This window comes from Heloderma suspectum, chromosome 2, assembly GCF_057233095.1.
Source record: "Heloderma suspectum isolate Gila_16-S chromosome 2, 16-S_ref, whole genome shotgun sequence".
NCBI classification, from domain to species: domain Eukaryota; kingdom Metazoa; phylum Chordata; class Lepidosauria; order Squamata; family Helodermatidae; genus Heloderma; species Heloderma suspectum.
The window spans coordinates 276,913,538-276,926,148 of record NC_139459.1 but is presented as its reverse complement, the minus strand read 5'-3'; the positions used below and the strand labels follow the sequence as shown (position 1 = coordinate 276,926,148).

At 46.5% G+C, this 12,611-nt stretch overlaps 1 protein-coding gene across 2 annotated transcripts in view; it reads left to right on the top strand.

The window, feature by feature from the left end:
* HK3 (hexokinase 3) overlaps positions 1-12,611 on the top strand; it is a 74,628-nt gene that overhangs the window by 23,798 nt on the left and 38,219 nt on the right. For both annotated transcript variants that reach the window (XM_084839357.1, XM_084839358.1), the window contains exons 2-9: positions 360-451; positions 4,001-4,163; positions 6,839-6,987; positions 7,840-7,959; positions 8,727-8,825; positions 8,987-9,086; positions 9,794-9,977; positions 12,253-12,408. In XM_084839357.1, coding sequence (XP_084695483.1) covers positions 360-451; positions 4,001-4,163; positions 6,839-6,987; positions 7,840-7,959; positions 8,727-8,825; positions 8,987-9,086; positions 9,794-9,977; positions 12,253-12,408 — 1,063 coding nt within the window. The remainder of the gene's footprint in view (positions 1-359; positions 452-4,000; positions 4,164-6,838; positions 6,988-7,839; positions 7,960-8,726; positions 8,826-8,986; positions 9,087-9,793; positions 9,978-12,252; positions 12,409-12,611) is intronic.

The following is a 12,611-nucleotide window of genomic DNA, read 5'->3' as shown; positions in this document are numbered from 1 at the left end:
GTCTTGGTGTATTTTAAAAGATTGGGAAATCACACAATCACTCACTACAGGGCTCCTGTCAAGTTGTCCAAAATGGCCACCTGCACCTAGAACACGGAAGAACATAGGAAGCTGCCTTCCTATGTTCTTCCTCAGCCATTGATTCATCTATGAATCAATTCATCATTGATTCATCATTGTTCTTCCTCAACCATTGGTTCATCTAGTTCAGTATTGCCCATACTGACTGGCAGAGGATCTCCAGGGTTTCAGGCAGGAGTCATTCTCAGCCCTGCTGCGAGATACCAAGGACTGCATCTCGGATTTTTTTGTACACAAAGCATGTGCTAAATTTAACCCAGTCTCATATCTCCTTTTAGGCTACAGTGCCAGAGCTTCAGCTCTGATGAACTCCCAGCAGAAGGCCCTCCTGCAAGATACTATTATGCAAGGCCAGCAGTATGAGTCAACGGTAAGAGTGCTTAATCAGTGCCTCCCCACAGTAATGGACTAGATGTGGGCCGATAAACTCACGCTTAATCCAGACAAGATAGAAGTTTGTCAGTCTGGGTGAGCGTTGTTCAATCTGTTCTAGAAATGTTTGCACTCCCTCTAAAGGGATGCTCATAGATCCATCTTTGTCATTAGAGTACTATATCATCTTCACTGGTTCCGAGTTCGTTTCCAGGCACAACTCAAAGTACCATTGTTAACCTATCAAGCTTGTTATGGCTTGGGGCAAAGTATCAGACAGAGTGCCTCTTCCCATATATTCCCACTTGAGTCCTAAGATCATCATCAGAAGCTCTGCTCCAGGTGTTCTTGCATGCTGAGCAGCAGATGGCTGTGCAGGAGCAAGCCTTTTCTGTAGTAGCTCTCCAGTTACGGAATATCTTCCTGGTGCCTATGTTATTTTGTTGGCGCCTCTTTATTCTCTCAGTCCAATTAATTATCTTGTATTTCTGCTACTATGTCATGTGTTTTTTTTAGTAGTTTTATCTCCATGGTATTTTTAGATATTCAGTGATCCCTGCTTGTTTCTGCTGCTTTAATTGATTGTTTTTAATTGATTATTATTTACTTGTGTTGTTTTGAGTTTACTTACATAGGTTTCATTCATGTTTTTTATTGTATGTCACCGAGAGAGCTATTAGCTATAGCAGGCGTGGGGAAACTCAGGCTCAGGGGCCAAATCCAATCTGGCCCTTCAGGGATCCCCAGATGGCCACGCCCTCTTCCCCTAGCCCCACCACTTTCCCTCAGCCACCAATTATTTGGTGATTTGCTGGGTTTTGTGCAGTTTTCCCCTCATTCTAAAAAGTTGAAATGCTTCTCCTAAGGCTTAGTTACTGGCAGGAAGAGCTTTACGCTACATTATGCTGGGGTGTTTTGTTTTTTTACCTCACCTCTTTTGCCTTTGGCCCCACCTCCTTGCCTCTGTCCCCACCCACCACTGGAATGCGACCCCCAAGAGCTTCTGTTAAATTGAATTTGGCTGTCTTGCTGAAAGAGGTTCCCCACCCCTGAGCTATAGGGTGACTAATACATTTTCAGAAATAAGAGCATTTCTCACCAGCCAGCTGAGGCCTAAATGTTCTGGCTGCAAATTCAGTGATAATAAAAACAAGGGACTGCTTCGCAAGCAACCCTGCTCTGCCCTTTTCCTCACCACCACCATAAGACTTGTTAGTGTTCCCATTACCTAGAAGAAGCACACTTAATTGTCCTCACAGTCATATATAAGGCCTGCACTTAGGCCATTGGCATTGCAAGAGTGGGGCAGGCTGCAGAAAGAGGGATGGCTGGAGGTGATTGCACTTTCTTTAAGGTGTTTGTGACTTTGAAAAACAACAGTGCGGTCTTGGGCTCTCTTCACACCTGGCATTTTATCCCACTACAAACATTGTATCCCCTTTGATTCTGGATCCTTTCTGGGATTTAGACTGGCCCCGTATACAGGTATCTCTCATAGCACTTCCCTCCACTCTGTACCTTTTCATGGCTACACGGAAAAAAACAGGACAGAAGGCTGATCATTGGTTCCTGCAACATGATTGGTGGCTCTGCCTGTCCCTCCACTCCTCCACAGCAGGAAGGAAGTCGGAAGCCCTTCTAGTGACTTTAAAGGTGAAGGGAATCGAAGGGGTGCCTCCCTCTCTGGCATGTGTGCAAAGCAGGGGCGGGGGGAGCAGTGTGTCCACACACAAAAACAAAAGGTAGCAGCAATAATAGCGTTCCTTGCTCTTTCTCACTCTAGTCTTACTTCACACGAAAAGTTAATTTTTGTTGTTGTTATTGAACATTTAAAAGCACAACCCATCTGGATGCAAATCAACAGAGCACAACGCTTCTGCATGCAATGAAATGCTGGATTTGGGCCACAAGGGGTTTCGAGGGGGGCAAGTAGACTGACCTTTGCTCCAATCTGAAGGTTGTTTTGCTTGGGAAATTTGGGGCTGGAGGTCTGTACCAACTTCAGCCCCACCTCTGACATGTGGCATTTACAGTGGGTTACATTTCAAGGCTGTTGTAAGCAACTCTCTCTCACTTACAATAGGGGTATAATAACAGTGGACTACATTGCAGGGTTCTTATACTCTGCTCTCACCCAACCCCCAACTTTCTCAGCCTCAGCCTGACACTCAGTCTGCAATATTCACAGAGTGAAATACATGGCAGAGCTGTGACAGGCCCCTCTCTCCCAGGCAGCCCCCTCCGACCTGCAATATGGAGAGAATGGACTGCGTTTGCAATGGAATCTGTTTTAGCAAGATAATTGAAAAACTAAAAACCCTTAAAAAATTACAACATGAGACCTGAGTTAGAAAGGACACGAACTCTCTTTATTGCTACCTTCAGTTTGAGGGGTGATTCTGCTGGTGCCCATTACAGCTAGGTTAAAATTTTCTTCCACTGATTTCTGTGGGCTGCTCCCTCCCATCCGCTCCTGGGGGACATTAAAAAATGGCTTCTCAGTGTGAACCAGGAAAAGGCATAGCTAGACAGTGAGATGGTCTTCTCTAGAATGTGTATAAATCCATGGTCCTGGGCTCAATTCTCCCCCCCTCCCCTTTCCATTCTACTCTCACTGCAACTGCACTGTGCTTCCAACTGCCTCAACACTGCTCTGCCCCACCCCCAGTGCACTCCCCCCCCTCTCTCTCCTGCTCACCCTCTGTCCTTCTCCCTTTTTTCTGCTTTCTACCGTCACCTCTGCCCACTCCACATTTCCTTACTCCCTCTGCCCTTCCCCACCCACCCTTTACAACACCGAGCCTTCTGGCGTTTCCTGCCAGGCCCAGGCGCCAAAAAGGTGGCCCGCTCACTTCCTGCCCTGCCCTGCATCCAAATTGACTTCCGAGTCCACCACACACGAGCCAGCCTCTTCCCCACCCCCACGTTTCTCTGTTGTTTGGTGACTTGACAGGCAAGGGCCTTTGCAGTTGATGCCATGTCAGGACCGGACCGAAGCCTCCCTTCCAAGGAGTCTTGCCTCAAGTCAGGGTACAGGGCTTCCAGTTCCAGTGTGCCAGAAGCCGTATCAGATTTTTGTCCAGCTAGCAAGGGAGCTTCAAGAGTTTCCTTTATGCTAAATACCACGTCAGATTCAGGCCCAGCTTTCGAGAACTCCCATAAAGTTTCCCTTGTGATAAATCACTCTTCGGGCTCACATCCCAGCTCCAACACTATATTTGCTTATAACAAGTTAGGGCCCAGTGCCACAGATCCCCAGGAGACCAATACTGCAAGCCACACTTCAAGGGACTTTTTCCCAGTTCCCAAGCAGGAATCCAGTCTCACCAGTTCCTCTTTTATGTCTTTTATCATGTCCCATTCGAGTTCAGCACCATCCTCAAGGGAGATGCATGTTGTTCCCAAGCCAAGGACAAGTATTGATAGTGCATTGCTGGCCATTTCCAAGTCAGGCTTAGATACAGCCCTAGGGACCAAAGAGATGTCTTCTGTTCACAGATTAGCACCCCACCGCACTTCCTCTAAAGTTTCCCCTATTCCTGGCCAGATCCAGAAATATCTACAGCCCTTTTACCTATCCAAGGAGCAGCTTCTGCAAGTGAAGGACTCCATGTTGGCAGCTATGGAGAGGGGCCTAAAGCAGAAGGTTAAAGAAACTGGCTCCTTACCCATGTTGAACTCTCATGTTTGTACCTTGCCTGATGGCACTGGTAAGTGTACTTTGTGGCAGTTGTCCAGATGTTGTCTCCCAAAACTGTGGTCTAGACTCCTTTCCAGCTTCATTAGGCTTGCCAACTTTTGAAACAGCCCCTGTAGCAGAACCTTTAACACAGCTTGATGTGCAGACATTAGCACATTGTTACGGAGGCCTGAGGATGCAAACAAGGTGCTTGGCCAAGTCTGATCGACCACTTGTGTGCTTGACCCTTGCCCTTCATGGCTTATTAAATCAAATAAGGAGGGGATGTTCGGCTGGGTCCAGGAGGTTGTAAATTCCTCCTTGAGAGAGGGAGTGGTGCCGGCCTCTTTAAAAGAGGCGGTAATCAGACCACTCCTGAAAAAGCCTAACCTGGACCCGGAGGATGTTAACAATTATAGGCCAGTGTCCAACATTCCCTTCTTGGGCAAGGTACTTGAACGGATGGTTGCAGGACAGCTCCAGGCACTCTTGAATGAAACGGATTATCTAGATCCATTTCAGACAGGCTTCAGGCCTGGTTTTGGAACGGAAACTGCCTTGGTCACCCTGTGGGATGACCTTTGCCGGGAGAGGGACAGGGGGAGTGTGACCTTGTTGATTCTCCTGGACCTCTCAACGGCTTTCGATACCATCGACCATGGTATCCTTCTGGATAGGTTGTCTGGGTTGGGAGTTGGAGGCACTGCACTGCAGTGGTTCCGCTCCTACTTGGATGGCTGATTATTGCTCTGTGCCATGGCAATTATGCCATGGGGCTCCACAGGGCTCTATTTTATCCCCCATGCTGTTTAACATCTACATGAAACTGCTGGGGGAGGTTATCCGGAGGTGTGGGCTGAGGTGCCATCAATATGCGGATGACACCCAGCTCTGCCTCTCTTTCTCATCAAACCCAGGTGAGGCAGTGGCTGTTCTGAATCAGGGCCTGGGCATGGTAATGGGCTGGATGAGGGCCAATAAACTGAAACTCAATCCAGACAAGACGGAGGTATTGTTAGCAGGTGGTTTGTCTGCCCGGCTAGGTGATATTCAGCCTGTTCTGGAGGGGGTTGCACTCCCCCTAAAGGATCACGTTCATACTTTGGGGGTGCTCCTGGATCCAGAACTGTCACTTGAGGCACAGGTGAACTCAGTGGCATGGAGCACTTTTTATCAGCTTAGGCTGGTATACCAACTACGCCCTTATCTGGACAGAGATAGCCTAGCTACAGTTATCCATGCTCTGATAACTTCTCGTCTGGATTACTGCAATGCGTTATATGTGGGGCTGCCTTTGAAAACAGTCTGGAAACTTCAGCTAGTCCAAAATAGGGCAGCAAGACTGTTAACAGGGACTGGCCAACGAGCTCATATTATGCCAGTACTTTTCCAGCTGCACTGGCTACTAGTCCATTTCCGGGCCCGATTCAAAATGCTGGTGTTAACATTCAAAGCCCTTAACGGCTTGGGGCCATGTTATCTGAAGGATCGCCTCCTCCCATTTGTGCCTGCCCGGACCTTAAGATCATCATCAGCGGCCCTTCTCCATGAGCCCCTGCCAAAGGCAGTGAAGCGGGTGGCTACTAGGAGGAGGGCTTTTTCTGCTGTGGCACCCTGCCTGTGGAATGAGCTCCCTAGTGAGGTTCGCCTGGCACCTACATTGTGTTCTTTCCGGCGCCAGGTGAAGACCTTTTTATTTTCCCAGGCATTTTAACATTTTAGCTCTTTAGACTTTTAGCTTTGCTGTTTTAAATCTGTATTTTAAATCCCTGCATTGCTGCTATGTTTTATTCTGGTTGTATTGTTTACTGTGGTTTTAATGTTTTATATATTTTGTATTGTTTTATTGTGTGCTCTTTGGTTTTAATTTTTGTGAACCGCCCACAGCTTTTGGGCAGTATAGAAATGAAATGAATGAATAGATAGATAGATAGATAGATAGATAGATAGGATATCAGGCTAGTTCACACGATCACTATGGGTTAAACAACCCACGATAATTGTGCGAACCAGGTCACTGTTTATCTCCATGCTGTGAAAAGCTTGCTTGCCAATTTCTGCAGACCAAGCTGTTGTTAAAAGGAACGGAACAGGCCAGGTAGGGATGCTTCCCCAGTTTTGGTCTAGGAATGTCCCAGAATCTGGTAACTTGCATTTTGACCTCAGTTTGCCTACCTAGTGACATGATGACACCATGGATGCTGCTGTTGGCTGAGAGGTGGCCTGGGATGCGATTGCTTGTGAAAGAATTTGTGTGCAAGCTCCAGATGTGAAAACAAATTCCTGGGCTGAACATGCCAGTACTAGGTCTGCCTTCCTGAGCCACTATTTCTCACCTGGCTCCAGTTTCTGGACCTCGGGATTCTAGTGAAAAATGAAGTAGATCCCACAAGCCTAAAGAGTGCCCACCCCTGGCCTTTTGTGTTTTGTAGTTTAGCATGTGCCATTTAAATCCCATAGTGTTCCCTCCTCTCCCAGTTAAATAATCCACCATTGCTTACTTTGTATGTAATAATTTTGTATATATTCACATTTAAAATTTCCCATTGATTAGCACTGAAGTTTGGCTAAACAAACAAAAATCCTGGAGACACCCCTCCCCAGAAATCTAGCAATTTAAAAATACAAATTATGGCAACCCTAGGATGAGTGAGACATAAGCGGCCTGCGTCACTAGCTACCATTATATTCACATCTTTGTTGCAGAGGAAGGTGATTTTCTGGGTCTAGAGCTGTCCCAGAGTCATGTGAAGGTCTTGCTGTTACAACTGACAGATGACCTGGATGAACCGGAGGTGCTGAAGAAAAGGACATTTCCACTTCCTGAGAAGGTTATCATTGGCAATGGGGAGGAGGTAAAGTTCCTCTCTCTTGAGTTCTTCAGCTTGTTTTGTCCATTCCACTTGTGATTATGATCATATTGGTCTTCTGCTGCCTACATTAACTTTGGGCTCCTTCACACTGGGCTTTTATCCTGTGATTGAGATTGCTCCTTCATGGAAGTTTGTGGGCTCTTCACATGACACCATGATCACTGAAGGCATCTCCTGCACTACATGCCCTTTGTTCCATTTTGAAATAGATCGCAGATAATGAGCTATCAAATTACCGGGTTGTGTTCCACTTCAGTTTCCTCCATGAAAAGAGTGAAAGTGGCAAGCAGAGGAGCGAGATCAATGAAAGATACTGGAAGACTCAGATACGGGGAGAAGGAGGGGGGAAAGGGTGGGGGGAAAGGAAGCATGTGAAAAAGGGAGTCGTCGTGATCCTGCATTTAAAACGGAATCAGAAAGCCCCATTTTAAATGAAGGATTTTAGGCTGGTGTAGAGATGTCCTTTGTCTCACCTAGTTTGATACAAGTTTAAATCCTCTGCAGTAGTGCTTTAGCATGACTGGCCTTTCCTGTATTGGAACTAGTCCCTGGCGTGCTATGGTCCATGGGGTCATGAAGAGTCGGACACGACTGAACGACTGAACAACAACAACAACAACAGTGATTTTTAAGAACATCATCATCATCATCATACCTCAGGATGATGAAAAAAATGCTAGATGATTTGGTGAGGTGACCATTCTGGTGAAATCGCTGGTTCTGTATTGTACTCTGTGGGAACATTTGGCACCATGCCCTGAGGTGAACAGAGTGCTTTGTGGGAGAAGAGGAGGAGGGCCTTTCGTACTTGTAATGCCCTGTTTGCTTTTCCAGGTTTTTGAATTCATGGCACAATGCCTGTCCACGTTTTTGAGCGGACTTAACATCAACAAGAAATATTTGCCTCTGGGCTTGAGCTTTCCCTTCCCTTGCGAACATAACTCACTGACCCAGGTGAATTCTTTGTTGGCTCAGCAGCAGACTGTATGGGAGACTGAAGAGGTCTGGTGTTTCTTGGGAGGGCATTGACTTAAGTGGGAAGGATGAAGTGGAGGCAGAAGTGACTCCAAACGTAGCCATGCATGTAGCCTGAAAACGCTCCCAAGAGAAAAGGTGGATCTGAGGAAAAGTTTTGTATGCTCCTGTCTTGGCCTCTCCCTCCTGTGTGGAGGAGGCAAATTGGCTGTGAGCGGGGCCAACCTTACTGTTAGGCAAAGTGAGGTTTCTACCGAGGTACCAGATGTGGGAGAAGCAGCGTTGGAAGGCCCTGCATCCCTAAGCCAGCCTCCCCCAACCTAGTGCCCTCCAGATGTTTTGGACTGCAGCTCCCAGCATTCCTAACCATTAGCCATGCTGGTTGGGGCTGATGGAACTTGAAGACCTAACATCTGGGGTCTTCACCAGGTTAAGGGAGGCTGTCCAAAGCTACTCTGCTGTCCTTGGGTGTGGTGGACACTGTCCTACTGCCAGTGTTGAAATAAGATTCAACTACCACTATAGTTACCTCCTTTATGTGGAAGGTGGGGTGGGGGGGATTTCATAGGCCCCAGGCAGGAAAATGTCTTGGGCTGGCTCTGGCTCTGAGGGCTTGGGGAGCAGAGTTGTTAGTCCACACATTCTGCCCTGGAAAGGGGTCCTTGTAGAATGCAGGTCTGGGTTTCATAGTGGCTCATTGGAGGCGCTGGAGTTCTCAAAGGCCTCCCTGTCTTGTTTTCCCTTAGTGTAAGCTGATCAGATTTACAAAGGATTGTCGGTGGCCAGGTGTGGAGGGGCGTGATGTGACACAATTGCTACAAATGGCAATTAACCAGCATTGCAAGGTAAGGACAATGGCTGGGTCAGCTGTGACTGAAGCAGTGTGTGTGTGTATGTGAGTGAGTGAGAGAGAGAGAGAGAGAGAGAGAGAGAGAGAGCACGAGCGCAGGAGAGCAAGCAAGGGAGCAAGAGAGTCGCTTTGATCTTTCTCTTTTAACCACTCCAGAACTACCAAATAGAGGTCCTTGCTGTGGTGAATGACACTGTGGGAGTCTTGCTAAGCTGTAATGCTAAAGGAGAGCCATGTGAAATTGGGCTATTGATAGGTAAGCACAAGCTAGGTGTGTGCTAGATGTGTGGTTGAGCTGGAAGGATCACACATGCCTTACATTAGGCTCTTTGCCCAGAAACTTGCTATTCTTTATGTTATTTATTTATTATTACATTTATGTCCTGCCTTTATTCCTCTTGCAAGGAACCCAAAGCGGTTACATGGTCTTCCTCCTCTTCATGTAAAAACAACCTTGTGAGGTAGGTTAGGCTGGGAGTCAGTGACTGGCCCAAAGTCACTCAGTGAGCTTCATGACTGAGTGGGGATTTGAACCTGGATCTCCCAAGTCCCAGCCCAACACTCTAACCACTACACCACACAGATGTAGAAGCATTCTAACAGAGTATTGGACTGTGTCCATGAAGGCAGCATAGGCAACAGGATGCTGCCAGTTTTGAGGATGGGTATAACCACACCACAGGACTAAAAACCGTTTTTCTGACTATTAAGAATTAGGGTGGTGGGTTATTCTATACACACATATCAGTAAGATCTTACATTTTATCAAAATGGCAGGCACTAGCTATTGTCAAAGAAAGGATAGTGGCATAGAAGGACTCTGCATCTTATACAGTACGGCAATGCTTCATTTAGTTTTGTCATTGACTTGCAATCAGAAGTTTTATTAAAATGGCGATTTCCTCTGTTTTGGGCTCCTCCTATCCTTCTGCATTCTGCCATCTCTCATCCTGCTCATGGTAGACACTGGCACTAACTGCTGCTACATGGAGGAGAAACAGCGCATAGCAGGCATGGAGGAAAGTGAGGGACACATGTGTGTGAACTTAGAATGGGGCTTTCTTGGAAATGCTGGCGAGTTGGATGACCTGCTGACAGAGTTTGACGTGTTAATGGATAAGCAGACCATGGACCCAGGCAAATGCAGGTGGGTCACAATGAAGGAAGTGGGGAGGGTGCCTTTGGTGCAGGCTGTGAAGCACTGGCCTGTTTGATGGTGCTGTACTTTGTCCTGCAAAGGATCCTCCTTCTAGGAAAGGTACTGTAGCAGGAAAAGAAAATGACTAATCAATTATTGATCATTGATTAATCGGATCCAGTGGAAGAATGGGGGTTATGTATACCCAGTGCCCCAAAATGCAGTTTCTGACAAGAACCTCCAGATCTGTGTTTGTAATTGTTTAGTTAGCATTTTCTTAGTGTACATAGCCCATTCAGAACAGAATATTTGGATTCCTGGCAACATTCAGGCATTTTGGAGGAAGGGGAGAAAGCGTAGAATTGATGAGAGCAATAAGGATAGGGAAGAGCAGAGAGATTTTGAGTCATGGAAAGAGACAAAGATTTGTGCAGGAGAAACAAGGTTATAACGTCTAGCTGAAGGCCGATCTACACTTACGGGTTTTTTTGCTCCCAATGAGGTTTCACTGCCCGTCTTTCACACTACGCAGTACCTGCCTCGAATTGGAACTGGAATTTCCCACTTCCGTGCTCCCGCTTTCAATACCCTGATATCCCAGTATTTCCCCTTAATGTGCTCTGATTTTCCACCTTTGCTACTGTATCTGGTCATAGTCCCCTCCTCTGCCTGTCCATATACGCTGGTGTTTGTATTTCCTTCCTGTCCAGCCACAGCTCTCGACGACCCCATGTCGTCTTCCGGCTACTGATTGCATAGCTTCCTCAGCACTCAGTGTTTCCTCGGCAACAAGCAAAGGGCTGGATGTGCATGCGCTTGTCTGATCTCAGAAGCTAAGCAGGGTCGGCCCCGGTCAGCAGTTGCATGGGTGGCCACCTGGGAATCAGGCTTCCTGCACTGAGCAAGGGGTTGTTCTGTCCCTTCAAATGAGACTAAGTTTTACCCCCTTCTATCCTCCGCTTTGGCTATTTTTTTTTTTTTTTTGGTAAATTAAGGCATTATCTTCGAAGAATTGTGCCTTCTCCGCAATTTTTTTTTTCTAATTCAGGCATGATCTTCGAAGATTCGAGTCTTCGAAGATTTGAAAATTCAAAGATTTGAAGCTTCAAATCTTTGAATTTTCGAATCTTCGAAGGTCATGCCTGAATTTTTAAAAAAAATTGCGGCGAAGGCATGATTCTTCAAAGATAACGCCTTAATTTAAAAAAAAAAAGCCAAAGGGGGTAAAACTTAGTCTCATTTGAAGGGATAGAGCAACCCCCTGCTCAGTGTAGGAAGCCTGATTCCCAGGCAGTTGCCCATCCAACTACTGACCGCGGCCGACCCTGCTTAGCTTCTAAGATCAGACAAGCGCACGCGCATCCAGCCCTTTGCTTGTTGCCAAGGAAACATTGAGTGCTGAGGAAGCTATGTGATCAGTAGCCGGAACACGACATGGGGCTGTCGAGAGCTGTGAGCGTGGTAGGCATGGTGGGCATGGAATCAGCAGAAAGAGGAAGAGTTTCTGATCCTCCAATGAGAGCCTCCATCTTTAAGAGCAAGAAAACAGCACAGCTCTTGAGTGTGAACCGAGCTCACACATTCGATGAAGCACCGCAATGGGGAAAATGGGTGAGTGTGGATAATCACATTTTAATGCGAGAGCGTTTAACCCGACAGGACACTGAATTCATTGCGATGACAGGAACAATGTAGATCAGCCCTGAGACTACTGCCAGAGTTTCTCTAACTTTGAGGATCAATTTGCACTTTACATATCAAATACCTTTGCCACTGTGCATCAGGTGACCCTGTTTGAACACATGTGAGTGCTGCAAACACCAGTGAGAATTAACTTCAAGTGTAAAAAGTAAAGTAAGATGTTAATCAACACTGAGTATGTAGCTGGTTCTGGTCTGGTATTTTTGAGCTTTTAAAAATGGCACTTATAAGGGCTGTACATTTGGTTTAGTTTTCCCCCCCAAGCTGCTATTTTTTAGGATTTCTGATTTGGCATATATGCAGAAAACAGTCCTGGAAAAATGAGGATCCTAGAACCATTAAGGTGTAGCTAGTCCCAGGATCCTATGCAAACCCCAGGATGCCCTATATCCTTGGACTGGATTGTTATTACTTGTTGTCCTGGCTGCCTAAGCAGCAGGTGCTGTAAGAAGCAGCCATGCCTTCTCATATACACAGGATAAACTGAACACAATTACCTGCCAGCCACCCAGGAGGGGTGTTCACTGCTTTCACTCCAATTTCTTTTTCTTTCTCTGATTTTCTTCTTTCTTATTGCTGCCAGGTTTGAGAAGTTGATCAGTAGTATGTACTTCTGTGAAACTGTCCGTGTTATTCTGGCTAGTCTAGCTGAGAAGGGTGAGCTCTTCAATGGGGTCCTGACACCACCCTTGTTGACCAAGGGAAAGCTGGAGCTCCAAGATATTCTGGAGATTGTACAGTAAGTGAGTCACCCAAGCCAGTCTTGGGATCTCTGATCATCCTTATATCCTCAGCGGTAGTGGAGTGAGGCTTGACGTGCCTTCTTAGACTAGCCCTAGACTAGACAGCCAGGAGGGATGAGCCCTCAAAATTAATGTAATCTGTGGCACATGCATTGAAGTAGATGAATTAATGAGTTAACTTTCATGTTTGAATATGCTA